At 42.1% G+C, this 19,929-nt stretch overlaps 1 protein-coding gene across 1 annotated transcript in view; it reads left to right on the top strand.

Annotated features, from left to right (window-relative positions):
* The window catches only part of LOC112614781 (acyl-coenzyme A synthetase ACSM2B, mitochondrial), a 35,255-nt gene extending 15,326 nt beyond the window's left edge, over positions 1-19,929 (top strand). Inside the window, exons 4-14 of the mRNA XM_025371501.1 lie at positions 1,854-2,061; positions 3,701-3,844; positions 5,336-5,489; positions 9,084-9,163; positions 9,372-9,495; positions 11,081-11,161; positions 12,286-12,387; positions 14,235-14,362; positions 14,484-14,583; positions 16,296-16,415; positions 18,865-19,929. Of these exons, the coding sequence (XP_025227286.1) occupies positions 1,854-2,061; positions 3,701-3,844; positions 5,336-5,489; positions 9,084-9,163; positions 9,372-9,495; positions 11,081-11,161; positions 12,286-12,387; positions 14,235-14,362; positions 14,484-14,583; positions 16,296-16,415; positions 18,865-18,969 (1,346 nt within the window). The 3' untranslated portion in view covers positions 18,970-19,929. The remainder of the gene's footprint in view (positions 1-1,853; positions 2,062-3,700; positions 3,845-5,335; positions 5,490-9,083; positions 9,164-9,371; positions 9,496-11,080; positions 11,162-12,285; positions 12,388-14,234; positions 14,363-14,483; positions 14,584-16,295; positions 16,416-18,864) is intronic.

The following is a 19,929-nucleotide window of genomic DNA, read 5'->3' as shown; positions in this document are numbered from 1 at the left end:
TAGGAAAAGACGACAAGTTCAATTTGGGCATGTTGAGTCTGGGATGTCCATGTGATGTTCCAGAAGTGATGACAAGTTGAATTTAAGGGTCTAAAATCTGAGGTGGAGACAGAAATTTGAGAATCATCAACTTTTACATTAAAAGGATGAGAAGTACAGTGGTATAAAAAAGAACCTCAAGAAACTCCAGCAACCTCTTTCACAAACTGCCCTTTCCACCTCTGTTTGCACACAGCCTAACCCCAACTGAAAATTCCCAACCACCCCATATTCTGGGAACAATGGGCTGAGCATGAGAGTGGGTAAAGAGAAAGACATAAATGCAGCCAGGAATTAGAAACTATCAGAGGCAACCAAACCAATTGCAGGAACTTGGAAGCCCATGGAAAGAGAGAACAAGTCAGAAAGAAAGGTGACATACTGAAATTATAGCCAGACGGAAAGGAGAACCCAGAGGAAAAGTTGTGTCTATTGTTCTGTGTCTCACTCAATATGACCACCATGGTAGAGAAACATTCGAGGATATTTACAGGTGTGCAGTGAGAATCCCAAAGTGTTGAGAGTGGGAAGAAAGTGAGCTAAGATTAAAAGCTATTTAACAGGAGGGGCATGTGGTTTAAGCTTCATAAAAAATGAAACCTGTGTAGTTTTTCTTTTCTTTCTTTTCTTTCTTCCTTTCTTTCTTTTTCTTTCTTTCTTTACTTTTTTTATTTATTTATTTTTTTATGGAGTCTCCCTCTGTAGTCCAGCCTGGAGTGCAGTGGTGTGAGTTTGGCTCACTGCAACCTTTGCCTCCCAGGTTCAAGCAATCCTCCTGCCTCAGCCTCCAGAGTAGCTGGGATTACAGGCATGTGCCACCAAGCCCAGATAATTTTTGTATTTTTAGTAAAGCTGGGGTTTCGCCACGTTGGCCAGGCTGGTCTTGAACTCTTGACCTCTAATAATTCGCCTTCCTTGGCCTCCCAAAGTGCTAGGATTACAGGCATGAGCCACCATGCCTGGCCCTAAGTCTAGTTATTCTACAGAAGATTTTAAAACTCAAAGGAGTCTCATTAAGATAGTAACGAAGAACAAGAATTTAGGAAGGTGATAATCATGGGGTATAAAACCTCAGTTATGTGCAAGGAATAAGCCTAATTTTTAAAGATAAATTGTACAGCATGCTAAATATAGCTAATAATTGAGTACTGTAAATTTCAGTATCATTAAGAGCAAAAATTTCTAATGTTCTCATCACAAATAATGTTAAATACTTGAGGTGATGGATATGTTAATTTGCTTAATTTAATCATCTCACATTGTCTTCAAAAATTATAATACCACTTTGTACCCAATAAATATATACAACTATACTTTGTGTGTACATGTATATGTAAAACTGAAGGCACTCTCATCTAATAAAAATGCATTTAGTGTCCGAGGGTTGAAAGAAATAGCCAAGACCTAGAGCTATTGGTGTTTCAAGACCATGGATAATTCCAAGTGCCTTTCTTCATGATTCTTTAGTTATCATATAAGAGTTTTGAATACAGCAAACTCCTGTAGAAAATTTTTTCTGAGGGGTGAGAATGGGTGAGGAGAATTGTATGTGTCTTAGACTGTCAACAGTGTGATATTAGCAATTCAATTTCTTTTCTTTGTCTCAGTAGGGCCCTTAAGACTGACAACCCAAGGAATCCTAGGTTAAATTCACTCCCTATTCCGTAGTCCTCTTTTTTGTTGACAGTCTCCATTGGTCATTACTTCCCCATTCTCTCCTTCCACACTTTCTCCCTGCTTGATGTTTATATCAGGCTTCTCTACGGACAAAGAAAACCATCCTTTCCAATTCTCTAAACTGTTGGCTTCTTTAGGTCTCGTCTTTATGCCTGGAACCATCCAGATGAAATCCACCGACATACTGTATAGGTTGCAGATGTCTAAGGCCAAGGCTATCATTGCTGGGGATGAAGTCATCCAAGAAGTGGACACAGTGGCATCTAAATGCCCTTCTCTGAGAATTAAGTTACTGGTGTCTGAGAAAAGCTGGGATGGGTGGCTGAACTTCAAGAAACTATTAAAGTGAGTATCTACATGTCTCAGCCTGGGTTTTAACTAAAACTGGAAACACAGCCAAGCACTTAGGTGCAGGCACTTTATTGAGGAGGTGCAGGAAGCAGAGCATGGGACTAGGAAGAGTGAAGCTGGGAAGAAATAAAAGCTAATGCAAGGGTTTTTTTTTTTTTTTTTTTTTTTTTTTTTTCCAAGTCATTGCAAGGACTAAATGGGGCTTGATCTACCTGGACCTTCTGAGCAGCACATATAATGCCTCCTAGGATTGTCCTCTAAAGGATTGAAAAGCACTGACCCATCAGCATCTGACCCCCACAGGTTGAGGGTTGCCCTGGGGGTGTTATTGCCTCCACACGCTGGGCTGCACACTCATGCATAAAGAGTGGCTCAGAGTTCCATGCTATGGTAAAACAGAGAAACTATGGGGCACAAAGTGAATCACTTGTGGTGCACACTGGAAACAACATGGTGTTAATACCAAGTGGGTTGAAACCCACCCAGAACTATTCACTGGAACTATGACTCAAATCAGGGGTGAGGCCAAGGTCATGAGGGAAAACCCAAGAGATGGCTGATACGTTGAGTTTCTAGACTCTTCTTCCCACCTTCTGTATCTCTAAGAGAGGTTGATGAAGGGCAGAGTTCTTTCCATGTGTCCTTCCAAAAGTTGATAGCATGATTGGCTGGATTAATGATTTTCTCTGTCACATGTCTGAAATCCCTCTATTAGGGGCACATATGATTGGAAACTTGAAGGGATAACTTCAGCTTTTCCTTTCTAATGCCATAGTCTTTAAGGTAGATGTCATAGAAATAAATAACATGATGCCTGCTTTTTCTTTTTAGATGGACTCTCACTCTGTTGCCCAGGCTAGAGTGCAGTAGCATGATCTCAGCTCACTGCAAGCTACGCCTCCCGGGTTCATGCCATTCTCCTGCCCCAGTCTCCTGAGTAGCTGGGACTACAGGCGCCCACCACCATGCCCGGCTAATTTTTTGTATTTTTAGTAGAGATGGGGTTTCACCATGTTAGCCAGGATGGTCTCGATCTCCTGACCTCGTGATCTGCCTGTCTCGGCCTCCCAAAGTGCTAGGATTACAGGCGTTAGCCTCCATGCCCGGCCAATGCCTGCTTTCAAAGGCTCAAAATCAGGACACTGGAGATGTCCAAGAGATGTGTAGGTGCTTCCAGGGAATAGAAGAGAGTGCCAAGAAAGTACTTGGAAAACTCATATTAACTCCACACCTCCGTCCACTTGGTGTCATGCCAGGGCTCTTCACAACATTTAGATTAGCATTTATTGAGTTCTTGCTAAGCAAGTTGCTCATTTCTTTGGTGGTAGAGTTAACTTTCTCAGTAACTCTATTGGACTTGATCTCACTTTTTGCAGATATAAAGTGAGACACAGGGAAGTTAAATAACTAGTTTAGGGTTGCATTGATAACAAAGTGCCAAACTTGAGTGGTTTTCAAACCCAACTCTGATTGACTCAGACTCCCGTGATATTAATCACTCAGCAGCCTCTCTTCTGAGGTGGTTCGATCAACTTGCCTTTTTCAGCACAGTGGGTGGTGGGAAAAGATGGGTCACTGTGATATCTGGTGTCCAGGCTAGATCTGAGAAAATGACAATCTCTGTCTCTGTCAGCGAGGCATCCACCACTCATCGATGTGTGGAGACTGGAAGCCATGAAACAGTTGCCATCTACTTCACTAGTGGGACCAGTGGGCTTCCCAAGATGGCAGAACATTCCCACTCAAGCCTGGGTCTCAAGGCCAAGATGGATGCTGGGTAAGCTGAGCTCTCTCTCTCTACAGAGAATTGTATGACGAGGCATGAAGACTTTTCTGAGTTCAAATCCAGTGCTCCTAGGCTGGGCTTACCACCTTGTGGTTCTGAGAAAGAAAATTCAGAAGGAAAGCTAAAGAGGACATGGCTTCACGTGCTGGGTATCCAGTGATCTCCAATGGGACACATCTTTTAGATAACACAGGGTCTCAAAACTTCTTCCACGTGTTGAGCCAAATGCCTAGCAGGGTGAATAATTAGCAAAAGGCTTACATGCATTTCCCCAGACTGATCTCTATGTTGTTGTTTGGGGTGCTGGCAATTTGCTTTGATACTGTCCACGTTCCAAGAGGGCAGTTTTTGTCAGCGGCAAATTACTTTGCAAATTCATTGAAGTGGAAGATATAATTGGATAAATTTGCGAACAGAGATCTCAGGATTTCTGGGCCACAGACCTCATAGTTGGGCTTTTTTTTTTTTCCACTGCTACATTAATCCCATTTGTGGAATCATGAAACACTGTGCCAAGGTCTTCACACAATGATATCTATAAATCATCAGAATTTTTTTAGTAGATCCCTCCTTCCATGTTAATTTTATTATTAGAATGGGAAAATATAATAACGCAAAAAATGGAAAGTGTAAATATTCCATCTATGAGACCATAGTGACAGCAAATTAAATAAGTTAATAAAAATTATACAATAGAAGAGCTGCAGTAAAACGCAGTTTCTAAAAGATAGGGGATAAATTACTTAAATGTAACTAAAATATGAAATTCCCCTTCCCCCAAAAAATTTGGTAGTGATCTCATTTTTCACAGATACAAAGTGAGACTTAGAGAAGTCTTGTACTATGACCTAATTTCCCTGAAGAGCCGAAGGCATTAATCATCTTCGGGAAAGAAGATACACTATGGCAGTCCCCAGTCACAAGGAAGTTGTTCATGTCTAGCCTAAATCATTCTTGCTTTAAGAAAGGTCTAAACCTTTTATTCTGCCCTGAAGAGAGAAAACTGATAAGTTTACTTAGTGCAAGACCATCAGCTGTACGGGCAATTTGCAGTACTTGAAGAAAAGAGAAGCAAAGTTCTATTCAGCCAAACTTGAACTTGGCAAGGCATCTGTTAGAATATTTGTCATGCAGATGCCTTGTGTTAGTAGAATTTTCCTGGGTGGTTACCACATGCATGCCACAAATGGTACTAAGTTTTGGAGGTAAAATGAGAATGAGACCCAATTATATATTAAGTCACGTCAACTGGGGTCCCACCTTCTGAACATTCATCTCCTGTTGATGCAGGATGTGTGGATAGAACAACTTTTCTTCCCCCTTCCTACTTATACTTAGACATATGCCTATAAACCTGCAGGCAGATACACACAGACCTCTGCACACACACCTCTCTTTCCTCCCCTACACCTTAGTGTCCCACACATCCTAAGGTCAGCATGCACCCACCTATGTGTACATGTGTTTTGTCTGTGTTTTCAGTTGGACAGGTCTGCAAGGCTCTGATATAATGTGGACCATATCAGACACAGGTTGGATACTGAACATTATAACCTCACTTTTGGAAACTTGGACAGTAGGAGCATGCACATTTGTTCATCTCTTGCCAACGTTTGACCCACTGATTATTCTAAAGGTAAGAGAGGATCCTGTTTGCACCAGTTATTCAGAGTGAGCCCGAGGTTTGCACACTTCAATTTAGTGTAGTTTGTTTCAACTTATTTAATTTTTGCTAAACCCCTGCCATGTGGTGAACAGTGTTCAGTAAGCAAGATGGAAATGATCCCTGACCTTGTGGAGCTCATGTTCTAGGGAAGGAGACAGACACATATATAGATGAAAGCAGTATGTTCAGGAGAAAGACATTGTAGGTCATTTGTTCACTCAACAACTGCATGGGCTCATCCGCTGGTGTCACCTATCAGATAGATGCTGATGAACCACATGTAAAAGGGAAAGCTGGAGTATTGGAGGGGATGCCATCTCCCTCGTGTGTGTGTGTGTGTGTGTGTGTGTGTGAGAGAGAGAGAGTGCACGTTTCATTTCCTTTTTTATTTGCAGCATAAAACACAAACTGAAGGTAAAGTACATAGAGTGCCACCATCCTAAATGTACAGTTTGAAAATAATTTACCTATGTTAAGATACTGTCTCAGTCAGCTTGGGCTACTATAATAAAATACCATAGTCTAGGTGGCTTAAATAACAGACATTTACTTATTATAGCTCTGGAGGCTGTAAGTCTGAGATCAGGGTGCCAGCATAATTGGATTCCTGGGGAGGCCCTCTTTCTGGCTTGTTATGGCTCCCTTATTGCTGTATTCTCACATGGTTGAGAAAGACAGTGCTGGAATCTCTTCCTTTTTAAAAATAAAGACATTCATGCTCTCATTGGGGCACCTGTTTCATTACCTTGTATAATTACCCCTAAAAGCCCCGCCTCCAAATACCATCAAGTTGAGAGTTAGAGCTTTAATATAGGGATTTAGGTGGGGATACAGCATCCAATTCATATCAGACACCCATGTAAACACCACTAGATCAAGACATGAAATATTCCCACCACTGCAGGTGTTCATACTCCTTCTCTGACAGTGTCTACACCCCATAACTTAATCATTCGTTTGATCTCTATCACCATAGATTAATTTTATCTCCTCTTGCATTTCATGTAAATGGAACATTATATATAATCTTTTGCATTTGGCTTCTTTTACTCAAAATATTCTCTGTGAGGTTAGTCCATGTGTTGCGTGTATCAGATGTTTGTTCTTTAACTGGCTGCATAGTATTCCATTCTGTGAATCTATCAAAATTTTCCCCCATCCTATTGTTAGTGAACATTGGGTTATTTCCAATTTAAGATGATTTTCTAGAAGCAACTCAGAAGAATAAATGGAATTTTTTCCTATAGAACTTGATGGTACAGCCATTAGGTAAGATCACAAACTGCAGCTATGCATTATCCTGTAGCGACAAAGCAATAAAAATGACCTCATTTTGCTTACAAAGATACACCCTATGTTGGACTCTTTGATAGAGGGGTTGGGTTATTTCCCTGCCATGCCCCCAGATCTCTGATGGCCCATCCAGACATCTATTTGGCTGCAACAAAGATTCAAGCTAAGGCATAGATGACATCTTCAAAAGTCAAAAAGTCAGGTGTGGTCTGAATTTTCTTAGGAAATTATCTTCAAATGATACTGTCATTCTCTGTTTTAAACAAATTCTTACTCTGTGTCCTTCCCAAAAGGATTTGAACTGGCTCTTATTAAGTTCCACCATTTAAAAAAAATGAAAACAGAAGCAAAATTATAAAGTCCATTAGGAAAATATAAGTTGGAGGTGTAGGGGGGGAAAGACTAAGGAAATTAAGGAGAAATATAGCAAATGAGTATGTAGTTGCAAGTTGAGCTTCTAGTAAGGCAAAGCAATAAGGAATATGGCGTCATTTTCATAGCTTATATCTGTTTACCAAGAGCATCTGAAGGAAATGATTGCATGATATTCACATTTGTCATTTTTTCTAGACATTTTGCTTAAACCATTGCCATAGTTTGAATATTTGTGCCCTCCAAAACTCATGATGAAACTTGTAAACCAAAAATAAAATCCTAAGGCCTCGCCACCCCCAACCATCTGAATGACCTTCCTCCTCAGCCAGGGTTCTTTTAAAAATTTAACCTAAGAGACTGTTTCAGGCCATGACAGGAAGTGAGAGTGGGACATGCCTCATTATACCTCTCTGGTATTAACAGCAATACAGATTTCAAGTCTGATTTAAAAAAAAAAAAACCCATTTTACAACCTATTCTCTCTAACGCCTAGTGCCAGTACCTAAAAGCTTCCTCTGCAAATAAGAACTTGGGTCTCCATAATTCTTTATTTTAACCAAGGCATTCCTTTCTATTGAACCCAGGTCTTTGGATAAACTCAACCAATTGTCAATCAGAAAAAATTTAAATCTACCTATAAGCTGGAAGACCCCTCTTCAAGTTGTCCCACCCTTCTGGGCCAAACCAATGTATTTTTTAAATGTGCTTGATTGAAGTCTCATGTCTCCCTAAAATGTATAAAACCAAGGTGCACCCTTCAAATATTTTACAGAGTTTGGCACCTTTCATCAACAAACTCAATCCCCAGTGGCACAGTATTAAGAGGTGGGGCCTTTAAGAGATGATTTGGTCTCATGAGGGATTAATGGATTAATGGGTTATCAAGTTAGTGGGTTAGTTTTGAAGAGTAGGTCTGTTATATAAAAAGCCAGTTTTGCTCTGTCTCATGAGCCCCTTTGCCATGTGATGCCCTGAGTCCCCATCAGCAAGAAGGCTCTCACCAGATGCAGCTTCTTGACCTTGGACTCTCCAGCCCCTAGAATTGCAAGAAATAAATTTCTTTTCTTCATAAATTACTCAGTCTTGGGTACTCAGTTATAGCAACAGAAAACAGACTAAGACAATACTCTATTATATTCTTCATAAAGAAAAGCATGGGATGGAGATGGTATTATATTACAGGAATACATGCTGCAAATAATGATCCCACTACTTGCTGACTAGGTGACCTTGGAGCAGCTACTTAACCTTGTACATCATGGGTTTCCCCTCTGAATCATGAGGATGATAGTACACACTCTATGAGGTTATTGTGAAAATTAAATGACATAACACTGAACATGGCAAGTATTCAGTACTAGGTCTTTTTGTAGCACTTGTTTTGAAATGTCTATAGATATAAATGTCTAATGTCTTTAGCTTTTCAAAGACCTTTTATAGCTAAAATATATCCCAAAAGTATTTTTTGGAAAATAAGGTTGGAAACAAACTATTATAAAGTTGGCTACAGAAGGTTAAGGGACTTAACCAAGACAGCTGCTGTGCTGAGGCAGCTGATCTTCCCTTAGTTGCTAGGGGGTGATATACTCCTAGGGTTGTGTTAATGAGGGCAAGTCTTAAACTGGCAGGAACAGACATCCAGGATTTGACAAAAAGGTTTCAAAATAGTCTTAGGCTTTTTCATTACCATAATATGTATTCATTTCCCTCTTATTTGTGTTTTCAGGGTGCATAAGAATTGTGGGGCTCATTTGACCTGAAACAGACATAGTAACCAAGCTAGCGTTTTAATCCAGACCTCTACAACTCCATAGCTCACAACCGTAACAACTGTGCATAGCCATAAGTTGGCATCTGACCTGGTGACCAATGTCTCACCTGGCTCTCTTCTTCTAGACGCTCTCCAGCTACCCAATCAAGAGCATGATTGGTGCCCCCCTTGTTTACCGGATGTTGCTACAGCAGGATCTTTCCAGGTGATGGGGCTTTGAGGATTGGTAAGAGAGTCTGGCCCCGTCCCCCTGACTCCCTCACATACATGCATGCCTATCTATCTGAATCTCTTGCACACAGATAACCCCATGAAGCCATTTGCATCATTAAAGCACCCAGAAACCAGGTCTAGGCCTGGGTGGACTTTGGTTCCAGGGAGGCTGAGGGGAAACTCTTATTTCTCTTCTTCAGTTACAAGTTCCCCCATCTACAGAACTGCCTCAGTGGAGGGGATTCCCTTCTTCCAGAAATTCTGGAGAACTGGAGGGCCCAGACTGGACTGGACATCCGAGAATTCTATGGCCAGACAGAAACGGTACCTGTTCCCAGGGGAACCATGGGCTGGATGCACTTTTTGGGCTTCAAAAGTCTCTTTGACAATAAAAAATGTTAGCCACCATTTATCATTCATTTATTTGAGAAATATTTATTGAGCCTCCATGAAGGGACAGGTACTGGGTATTGAAAATTCAGCACAGAACAAAACAGGCAAAGCTCCTGTTTTCTGGGAGATTACATTCCAGTGAGATTTGGGGAGAGAGACAATAAAGTAAGAACTATCTAGCATGGCAGGTGGTGAGAAATGCGATGGAAAAAGTAAAGTAGATGAGATGGGGTGAGAAGTTGGTAAATCAGATATGGTAGTCAGAAAGTTCCTCTGTGATAGGGAAACATTTTAGCAGAGACCAAAGTTTATCAAACATGTCAAGCACTGTACAAAGCTGCTTAGACTGAAGTGAGGAATGGGAAGAAGAACCCACCATGACTTTACTGCACTTCCTGAGATATCTTCTTGGAACTCTTGAGGTCTCATGTGTACAATATGAATTTATACTATTCTATACTGTTTTACTTATCCAAACTACATGGGGACTACTTTCCCTCAACTCTTTCTCTCCATTTTCCGGTGCCTCTTACTTGTAACTCTCAGCACTTCTTGCCTTTTCCTCTCCACTCTCTTACCCTGCATCCTTCTTTGGCTAATGAGTACCCTTGGAAGAACTTCTGCAGAGGGTTGATGGCAGCTCTGTGGTATGAAAGAGCTAGGAAGAGTTCTGCAAATACGAATAAGGACAATGGAGTTGTGGCAAGCATACCCTGGCAGGGGCCTCCAACCATTCAGAGGAGGACATGTTTAGGATATGCTTACAAGGACACTCAGACTCCCATGATCTTAATCACTCAGCAGCCTCTCTTCTGAGGTGGGTCGATCAACTTGCCCTTTTCAGCACAGTGGGTGGTGGGAAAAGATGGATCACTGTGATATCTGGCGTCCAGGCTAGATCTGAGAAAATGACAATCTGTGTCTCTGTCAGTGAGGCATCCACCACTCATCTCTTATTCTGTTGGGAATGTTCATTTCAGGGTTCAAGCAGAACTGGTGCTGCCATGGGAGATAATTTAAAAAGTATATTTTACTGCTTGAGGAAATGGATACCTCATTCTTCATGATGTGATTATTTCAAATTGCATGCCTGTATCAAAGCATCTCATATATCCCATAAATATATACACCTATGTACCCATGAAAATTCAAAATAAAAACAAAAGTCAGTATATTTCAGGCCTTACAGATTGCATATTGGTGATTCCATATAGTTTGAAAGGACTTTGGGTATCCATAGTGTCATATAAAAATGTGGCTCCCCCTAAAAGAGATTATAATGTGACTGTTAGGTCCTCTTCCTGGGGAGTGGTAGTTGGGTTGCTTACTGAACAAACAATTTGGCAAAGCCCCTAGGATTGTGGTTCCAGTAATGGGGAGACAGCCAGGGAATGAGGAGCGGGACGAGCCCCCAAGTGTAGGCCAAGTTCAGGACCTGCTCTACAGAAACTTTTTCTTTTTGTATGACCTTGTACCTCCTCCTGAGGTTTGCTGATTTGTCTGCTTCTTTCCACAGGGATTAACTTGCGTAGTTTCCAAGACGATGAAAATCAAACCAGGATACATGGGAATAGCTGCTCCCCATTATGATGTGCAGGTTTGCTCGGGACACTAAGGAGGGAGGAAGTTAGGGGAAACACTGATTTTCAGTAATTTATGTATTCCATTGTTTACTGAGTCAAAATAATAGAAAGTACCGATATTAAGATAACATAAGGAAAAAGAGAGGGAGGGAGGGAGGTTAGGGGGAAGGAGAGAGTGAGGGAAGGAAGGAGGAAAAGGGGAAATGATTTATATTGTTGCCATCCAGAAGGACCCACTTTGAATATCTAGCAAATTAGCTAGACAGTATGCAAGTATATATGCTTTAAAAACAAAACTAGGGGTGAATCCTGACATAACATTTTGTAACTTGCTTTTATCATTTAACAATTTAGGTAAAGATCTTTTCTGTTCAATTAATGCCAATCTACAGCATGATTTTTAATGATGATATAGTAGTAAATAGTAGGTATCCACTGCTATTTATGCCTTTTATTGGACCAAGGGATGATGTCCCAGTTTTCACTAGTAAAAATACACTATAATGAATGCGTTGTAGCTAAAGTTTTATTGTTTTTGGAGAACTAGAATTTGTGTTTGTGTATCTGTGTTATGAGTATAGTTTTGTATATCTAAAGTGTAACTTAGACTCTATTCAGTGTCATATCCAGTTACTTGCCATGATATTCACTATCATAACCATTTGCTAAGTCCCTTTCTTAGTATCTTATTTCATTCCTATAAAAATCCTGTGAAATAAGCTGTCAGTATCTGTTTTATGGGTGAAAACACTGAAGCACAGAGTTTAAGTAGTTCAAAGTCAGCTAGTAAGGTAGCAGAGTAAATGTGAGTTTTGATCTGCCTGATTTCTAAGTCCACAGGTGAGGTAGGTCTCAAAGATAAGGGGAGGCTATTATTTTATCTGAGCTCCTAAAGCCAAAAGCATCTCCCCAGACTCATCTGGGCCAGTCTCAATAAAAGGATTCACCTAAACTATTCCAGACAGATGGATCAGAGATCTGAGTTTAAGGCTCTTGGGTTCCCTTGGTTTCTGGTTGTTGTTTTCAGTCTCCACTAGAGCAAGAGGGTCTTTCATTTGACCAACTCAGTAATCTCATGCTACCATTGAAGCCATCTCCTGCTCTGTGCATCATTCTTCCAACCTGCTTCTTTCTCCAGGTCATAGATGATAAGGGCAACGTCCTGCCCCCCGGCACAGAAGGAGACATTGGCGTCAGGGTCAAACCCATCAAGCCTATAGGCATCTTCTCTGGCTATGTGGTGAGAAACTGTGCTCCTCTTCCTCTGTTCCTCAGTGAGGATGGGGAGCACTAAATGGGGTGAGGGAGGCCAAATGTTCTGAAACTTCCAAGAGGCATTAGATGTGAAGACAAAGAGTGTCCAGTTTTCAAGAATATATGCTTTGCCAGTGGAAGAAAAGACTGTCTATTCAGCCTTGCCTTCCTCAGCCTATCACTGTGACCTCATTGGAAGACTTATTTTTCTTCAATTAGCCCTCAGACTTCTCAAGAACTCTCTGTTTCATGCCCAAAATATTATTGACCCTGAACTATACACAGCACCATTCCCCCAAGGGCAGCCTTGCCCCCTCCCATAGGTATCATCCCCATGCTCTATGCCATTGATCTTCTTTAGAGCCTGCCAGGCACTTTACATTGAGACTTTGCCATCCAGCTGGAGGAATCCCTATCTTCAGATCTTGGGAAGGTAAAGACAGATAATCCTTGAATCCGGCCACCTCACTTGACAGGTGAGGATGTTGGAGCCAGAGATTACAAGACTTGCTCAAGCTCACAACCATTAGAAAGTGGACAGAGAAGACCCCAAGGGCATGCCTTCTGATCCCTGAGATAATTCATTAATAAAATAAATAAATAATAAATCAAATAATAGTAGTTTCCACCACTTATTGAATGCATACCATGAGGCAAGCATTGTCCTATAAACACATTTAATCTGTAAACTTTAAATTTATTTAAACTTTAAACTTGTTTAATCCTCCCAGCCACCCTATAAAGTTTTTGGACTCAGCTTGCTCAAGTTCAAAATCCTGTACTGCGTGATCTTAGGCAAGTTACTGATCTGTCATGTCTCAGTTTCCTCATCTGTAAGTTTTGTGTTGTGAATGTGTTCAATAAAATACTTGTTGTAGATTTGAATGATTATTCCTATTTTACAAATGAGGAAAACTGAGCCTCAGAGGTCAGGGCAGGGCCACACTGTTCCCTTCTCCAAGCATTTCCTATGTGCAGTCCCACTCTATTCTCAAATGACAGAAAGGGAAACAGACTCAGAAGTATCTGTTGGGCAGACTTCTGAGGCCACAGAGGCTCCATGTGGCCATGAGAAAGTCAAGCCAGTGGCCAAGAAACCTGGCTTCTGGTCTCAATTCTACCTTCTGTCATGGCTGTTTAGCTTCAGACGAGCCTCTTGGTGTCTCTGATCATTAGCATCCCTCTATTCCCAATGATGGAGTGAGGCTAAGAATTCTTTATGCCACCATATCATCCAGTAACTGAATCTCCAGTCTGGAGCCCATGCCCCCATACCAGAGTCATATACGAAGATGCCCTGACAAGGGATAAAGCTCAAGCCTTTTCATTACTCATAAGCAAGTGCCTCAGCTTAATAGAGGGATCCAGCCAGTGTAGAAACATGCACATTAGCCAGGGTCCCAGGGGGCTTCCCGGCTAATGTCCCTGGAACTTTCAAATTTAACAAAGAAGCCAAGAAAAGTACCTAATCAAAACGATAGTTTTGAGTGGTGCCATGGAGTGAGCAGAGATTAGGATATCTGTGAAAGGGGAGATGGAAACAAGTGGGGGAAATGCCCTAAGCCTGGATGAACGGATACATCAATAATATCCATCAGACTGGACCTAGAGGAGTAGCTGAGAGACCCTGAGTGGAATAACTTCAATAAATGGGAAAGATCCAGTTCTACCTGCAGCCTAGGGTTGGCTGGTTCAGGGCACATCTGCCATGGTCAAGTTATACACCGCACACCTGCAGTTTTAATAAGACTTATGACATCCGTTCATGGCAGCCCCAGGGTAGGGGATTTAGGCTTTGCAGGCACAATCACTCTGTCTTTCTGTGGTCACCAGGACAATCCCGAGAAGACAGCAGCCAACATTCGAGGGGACTTTTGGCTCCTTGGAGACCGGGGAATCAAAGATGAAGATGGGTATTTCCAGTTTATGGGACGGGCAGATGATATCATTAACTCCAGCGGGTGAGCTTGGTTTCTGGATTGGGAGGGGAAATTTGGGTCTTTACTCTGGCTGGTTCCAGACTTCTGGGATGGCCTAGAGGTTGGGTGTCCAGTCTTCTCTGAAGGACAGGTTCTTCTGCAGGTACCGGATTGGACCCTCAGAGGTAGAGAACGCGCTGATGGAGCACCCTGCTGTGGTTGAGACGGCTGTGATCAGCAGCCCAGACCCCGTCCGAGGAGAGGTGATGGGGAAGCAGCAGTCTGGGGGTGAACAGATATCAACACAAGGGCAGTGTAGTATGATGCTTTAAGAACAGGGACTGTGGGGCTAAACACTCTGAGACCCAATCTTGGCCCTGCCACTTACTAGCTATGTGACCTTGGGCAAGCTACTTGGCCTCTCTGTTTCTCAGTTTCCCCATTTGTAAGATGAGGGATTGTTATGAGGGATTGTTATGAGATAAAGAGTAGAGTGATAGATACCAGAGGCTGAGAAGGGTGTGTGGGTGGCGAAGCGGGGGATGAGGTGGGTGAATGGGTATAAACATACAGTTAGATGGAAGCAATAAGTTCGAATGTTCAATAGCAGAGTAGAGTGACTATAGTTAACAACCATGTACTGTATATTTCAAAATAGCTAGAAGAGAGGACTTGAAATGTTCTCAACACATACAAATTATAAATACTCAAGGTGATGGACACCCCAAGTATCCTAATTTGATAATTACAATATATGCATGTAACAAAATATCACTTGTACCCAATACATATGTACAAATATGAATCGATAAAAATTTTTAGAAAGTAAAGTGCTTGGTTGGGAGGCCGAGGCGGATGGATCACGAGGTCAGGAGTCCAAGACCAGGCTGGCCAAGATGGTGAAATCCCGTCTCTACTAAAAATACAAAAAATTAGCCTGGCACGGTGGCAGGCACCTGTAAATCCAGCTACTCAGGAGGCTGAGGCAGCAGAATAGCATGAACCCGGGAGGCGGAGCTTGCAGTGAGCCGAGATCGCGCCATTGCACTCCAGCCCTGGCGACAGAGTGAGACTCTGTCTGAAAAAAAAAAAACAAACTTGAAGTGCTTGGAACAAGGCCTAGCACATAGTAAGTACCATATAATGTCTATTTTGATGAGGCTGGAAGGAGTCTATCCTGCTGTTTGGTGTTTGAATCAGACTCTGATTCCTGACCAGAAGAACAGAGGAGGGATTTGAGCCAAAGGATAGAGCCCCCGTGCCACAGTGTTCGCAGTGAAAATAAAGGGAAAAAGAAAGACCCCTATAAAGCCAGGGTTTTAGAAATAGGCTCAGATGGGGTCTAGTGGACTTTGATGTGTGTGTAGGAAAATATTAAGGTAGGATGTGTGGATCAGTGTCCTAGTACATTCCCGCAGGGTGTAAGCCTGGCACTATCACACCTCCGGTATGTACAGAACACATCGCACAGAAAATGATGGGAACCACTGAGCAGTGAGGCCAAAGGGGGATCCTCTGCTGAGAAAACCCTGTGTGTCCAGCTCTGAGCCAGCCCTGCTGTACACGATTTCATTTTATTTACCATAAGTTAAATATGGCAGTTTTATCCCCATTTTATAGACGGGAACACTGAAGTTTGGAGAAGTTAACACATGGTTTAGGGTTATGGTTTTCAGTCTATTTTTCTCTCTTCTCCCCCTGTATCTTCTTCCTCCTCATCTGTCTCTATTATCCTTGGAGTGTGAGGCGAGCCTGGTCTCAATCTATTGTCCACTTGCTCCTCCAATAAACAACTTCAGAGAGAGCTGGAACCTCATTCTTGTCCCCAGTTTCTCCCTTTCCCTTGACCTGGATCACTGGGGATGCAAATGAGGAGATACAAGGGTGATGGAAGTCTTAATGCCAATTTCACATTATTCCAGGAGATGACTACACACTCTAATCCCTTCTCTCTTGGCCTTCATCTTTTTTGCAGGTGGTGAAAGCATTTGTGGTCCTGGCCTCGCAGTTCCTGTCCCATGACCCAGAACAGCTCACCAAGGAGCTGCAGCAGCATGTGAAGTCAGTGACAGCCCCATACAAGTACCCAAGAAAGGTAAGGCCTTTGAGATCCCAAGTCGCTCAAACTTGAGAAATAGATTGTTTTCCTGTTATATTTATCTTCTTCAGGAGGAGGACAGCCCTCTAATTTTAAAAAGTCTTCCTGGGCCAGGTGCGGTGGCTCACGCCTGTAATCCCAGCACTTGGGGAGGCCGAGGCGGGTGGATCACTTGAGGTCAGGAGTTTAAGACTAGCCTGGCCAACATGGTGAAACCCCGTCTCTACTCAAAATACAAAAATTAGCCAGGCGTAGCGGCATGCGCCTATAATCCCAGCTACTCAGGAGGCTAAGGCACGAGAATCGCTTGAATCTGGGAGGTGGAGGTTACAGTGAGCCAAGATTGTGCCATTGCACTCTAGCCTGGGTGACAGAGTGAGACTCTGTCTCAAAAAAAAAAAGTCTTTCTGACTATGATCAAGAAAGCCCAGGAAGACAATCTAGCAATCTTGATGCTTGAAAAATGACTTCAGCTTTTGACTCACTCTGAATTAAAAGCAGAGGGTGAAGTTGCACTGTGACTTAGTCTCAATGGGAACCCCAGCCAATCCCATGGGAGTTCTGAAGCTAGCATAACCTTTCAGTGTTGTCCTAAGGCAAGGTGAGGAAGGGAAGGGGGTCTTTACAGTCACAGGTGGATCAAGTATGGATGTAGGCTGCCCTGGGAAGCAGCGTGACCTTGGACAAGATAGCTGTCTTTGGCTGAGGCAATTCCCACAGGGGTCTGGCAGTGGGGTGGGAGTTCTTTGTCCCTGGAGGGGGATCTCAGCTGCATATCAGTTCTTTGTCCCTGAAGGGGGATCAGCTGCAGCCTCTGAGAGTGAGGCAGCACAGCACAGTCTCAGGAATCAGACTGTTGGATTCAACATTCACCTCCACCACTTACTCAATAACCTCTGTGTTCCTCAGTTTCCTTATTTGCAAAATGAGAATTATGCTGTTACCCCTTCACAGGTTGTTAAGGATGAGTTCATTTAAGAAGGCATCACTTAGAAGAGTGACTAGCACATAATAAGCATTTAATAAGTATTTACAAAGGAGGTTAGAAATCCAGGCACACCAAAATTATTATGAACGTTTAAGTATAACTGAATATTGTAGAAGGCTGAGTCAAGGAGTCCTATCACACAGTGTGCAGTGTCTTACTCAAATATCTCACTAGATGTGTCTCTTTCCGCAAGTATCTCCTCTAGAATTCTCAAGGCAACAGGTTATTTCCACCTTCCCCCTCCTTCCACTAACTACATCCAGTCCCTTCTGCTTCTCTCTTCATGACAAGCAGAGTAGCTTACTTCTTAGCATTAAATCCAGATACCTCCTGTGGCTTTCATCCACTCTCTATCTACCCTTCGGGGCACAAATAGTAAATATTTTAGGCTATATGTTCTTTGTTGCAACTACTCAACTTTGCCCATGCAGTGCTAAAGGTTGGCAGTTTCTAAATGAATGGGCATGACTATTTCAATTAAACTTTATTGATAAAAACAGGACATGGGCTGTATTTTGCCTGCAGGTCATAGTTTGCTGACCTCTGCTCCATTTCTTTGTGGTTTGAACAAACCCTTCTCAACAAAGTCAGTCTTGACTTATAGAAGAATTCTTATATCAGCCACTAAGAAGATACTTTTTCCATTTCAGTATCCCTATTATTAAATTAAAGTTAAAAATGGTTAATTTTTATTAAATTCAAGACCATCTGATGCTTAAACCAATGCCAAGGTAATTGAGCCACATCATTGGAAGCCTCAATGAGGCGTCTTCATCATCCATGTCTTCAGATTTGGGAATATTAGAGATAGAGGATCCTCAACTTCAAACATTCCTTTTAACAAGAGCAAATTGTGAAATTGGAGAGATTTTATAATTTTGCTTAGGGTACATCGATAGGAAATGATTGATATGGAATTCAAAATGAGGTATCCTAATTCTTAGATGTCTTAGATATCTGAAGACCTCAGATAAATCCAGATTAATAACAACGGCTAATATTTTTCAGTGCTGACTCCATGCCAGTAACTTAGCCTGCATAATTTCCTTTTGTCCACACAATCACCCAATGAAGTTTCTATTATCCTCCAGCTTACTCAGTAGGGAAACTAGTCTTAGCAAAGCCAAGGACCTAGTTAAAGCCAGGTGATTGGTAGAGGAGGAGCTGGGGTCAGAGAGTCTGATGTCAAGGCTCAACTGGCTGACTGCTGTGCCATGTTGTGTCTGTTATGCTGCTCCTCCTCTGTCTGAAAATATGTCAAAGACCTTTATGCCCAATTCTAGCCAACCTCTTATTGTCCTCATCCCAGAGCACTTTCTGAAGCTTCTTATTGCACAGAGGGGCTGCCCTGAAGTGGCTCCAGCCTGAAGGACTTCCCCTCACCCTGCGGCAGTACTGAAAAATGCAACCCACTGTGGTCACAGACCACCCACCCTGGACCAATTTTTTTTTCAACAGATAGAGTTTGTCTTGAACCTGCCCAAGACTTCCACAGGGAAAATTCAACGAACCAAGCTTCGAGACAAGGAGTGGAAGATGTCTGGGAAAGCCCGTGCGCAGTAATACATCTAGGAGGCATTCATTTGGATTCCCCTCTTCTTTCTCTTTCTTTTCCCTTTGGGCCCTTGGCCTTACTGTGAAGATATGATATTCTTTATGAAAGAACATGAATGTAATTTTTGTCTTGCCTTGGTTATTAACACAAAACATTACCTTGTTAGATGTTGAAAGAAGAAACGGAAGGAATGAGAGAGAGTGAAAAGGAGAGGGTAACAGAAAAAGAGGAAAGAAAAGTAAGTCAGGGAAATATTAAAGCTGCCAGGGAAAGCAATTGAAAAAGAAATAAAGTATGGAGGAAGGGAGAGAGGAAGCAAGGGAAGGAGGAAGAAAGGAAAGAGAAGATGGAAGGGGGAGACAAGATAGAAGAAAAATAATTGGAGGGAGAATCAGAAAAATAAAGAGAAGAAAGGAAAGAAATAGAGAGAAAGAAGAAAGCAAAAGAACACAAGAAAGAGAGGGAGAAAGGAAGAGGAAAAAAATTTAAAAAATAAAAATAGTAAAAGAAACTGATAAAGAAAAGTAATGGAAGACAGGAAGAATGGAAGAGAGGGAAGAAAAGAGGAAAACATAAATACTCCCACAGATAGACAAAGTCAAGCATAAAACTGGAGCTTGAGAAGGAAATGAAAGGCTGTGGCACCTTCTTTTACCTAGGAGAAGACCTCCATACAGGAAGACTTGTGTGTGGGGTTGGGACATTAGAATCATCCCCAAGTCACCCCAAACCTTGGAACTCTCAGGGTCAGAGGGGAACCACCATTTATTAAGCATTTGGTGTATGCCAGGCACTGACCCAGATGCATGATAAATACCACATTGTTTCACCTCTGTATGGCATCTACAGACCTCAGATCATAGCTGTGAGAACAACGTAAGCACTGCCAAAGTTATCAGCTATCCATACCTTGTTTTTGGTGTTATCTACTCTTCCTAGACTCAAATATTAAATAGTTTTAAAACCAA

Source organism: Theropithecus gelada, chromosome 20 (assembly GCF_003255815.1).
Source record: "Theropithecus gelada isolate Dixy chromosome 20, Tgel_1.0, whole genome shotgun sequence".
Classification (NCBI taxonomy): domain Eukaryota; kingdom Metazoa; phylum Chordata; class Mammalia; order Primates; family Cercopithecidae; genus Theropithecus; species Theropithecus gelada.
The sequence above is the reverse complement of the archived record's forward strand: the minus strand, read 5'-3'. Positions and strand labels throughout refer to the sequence as shown.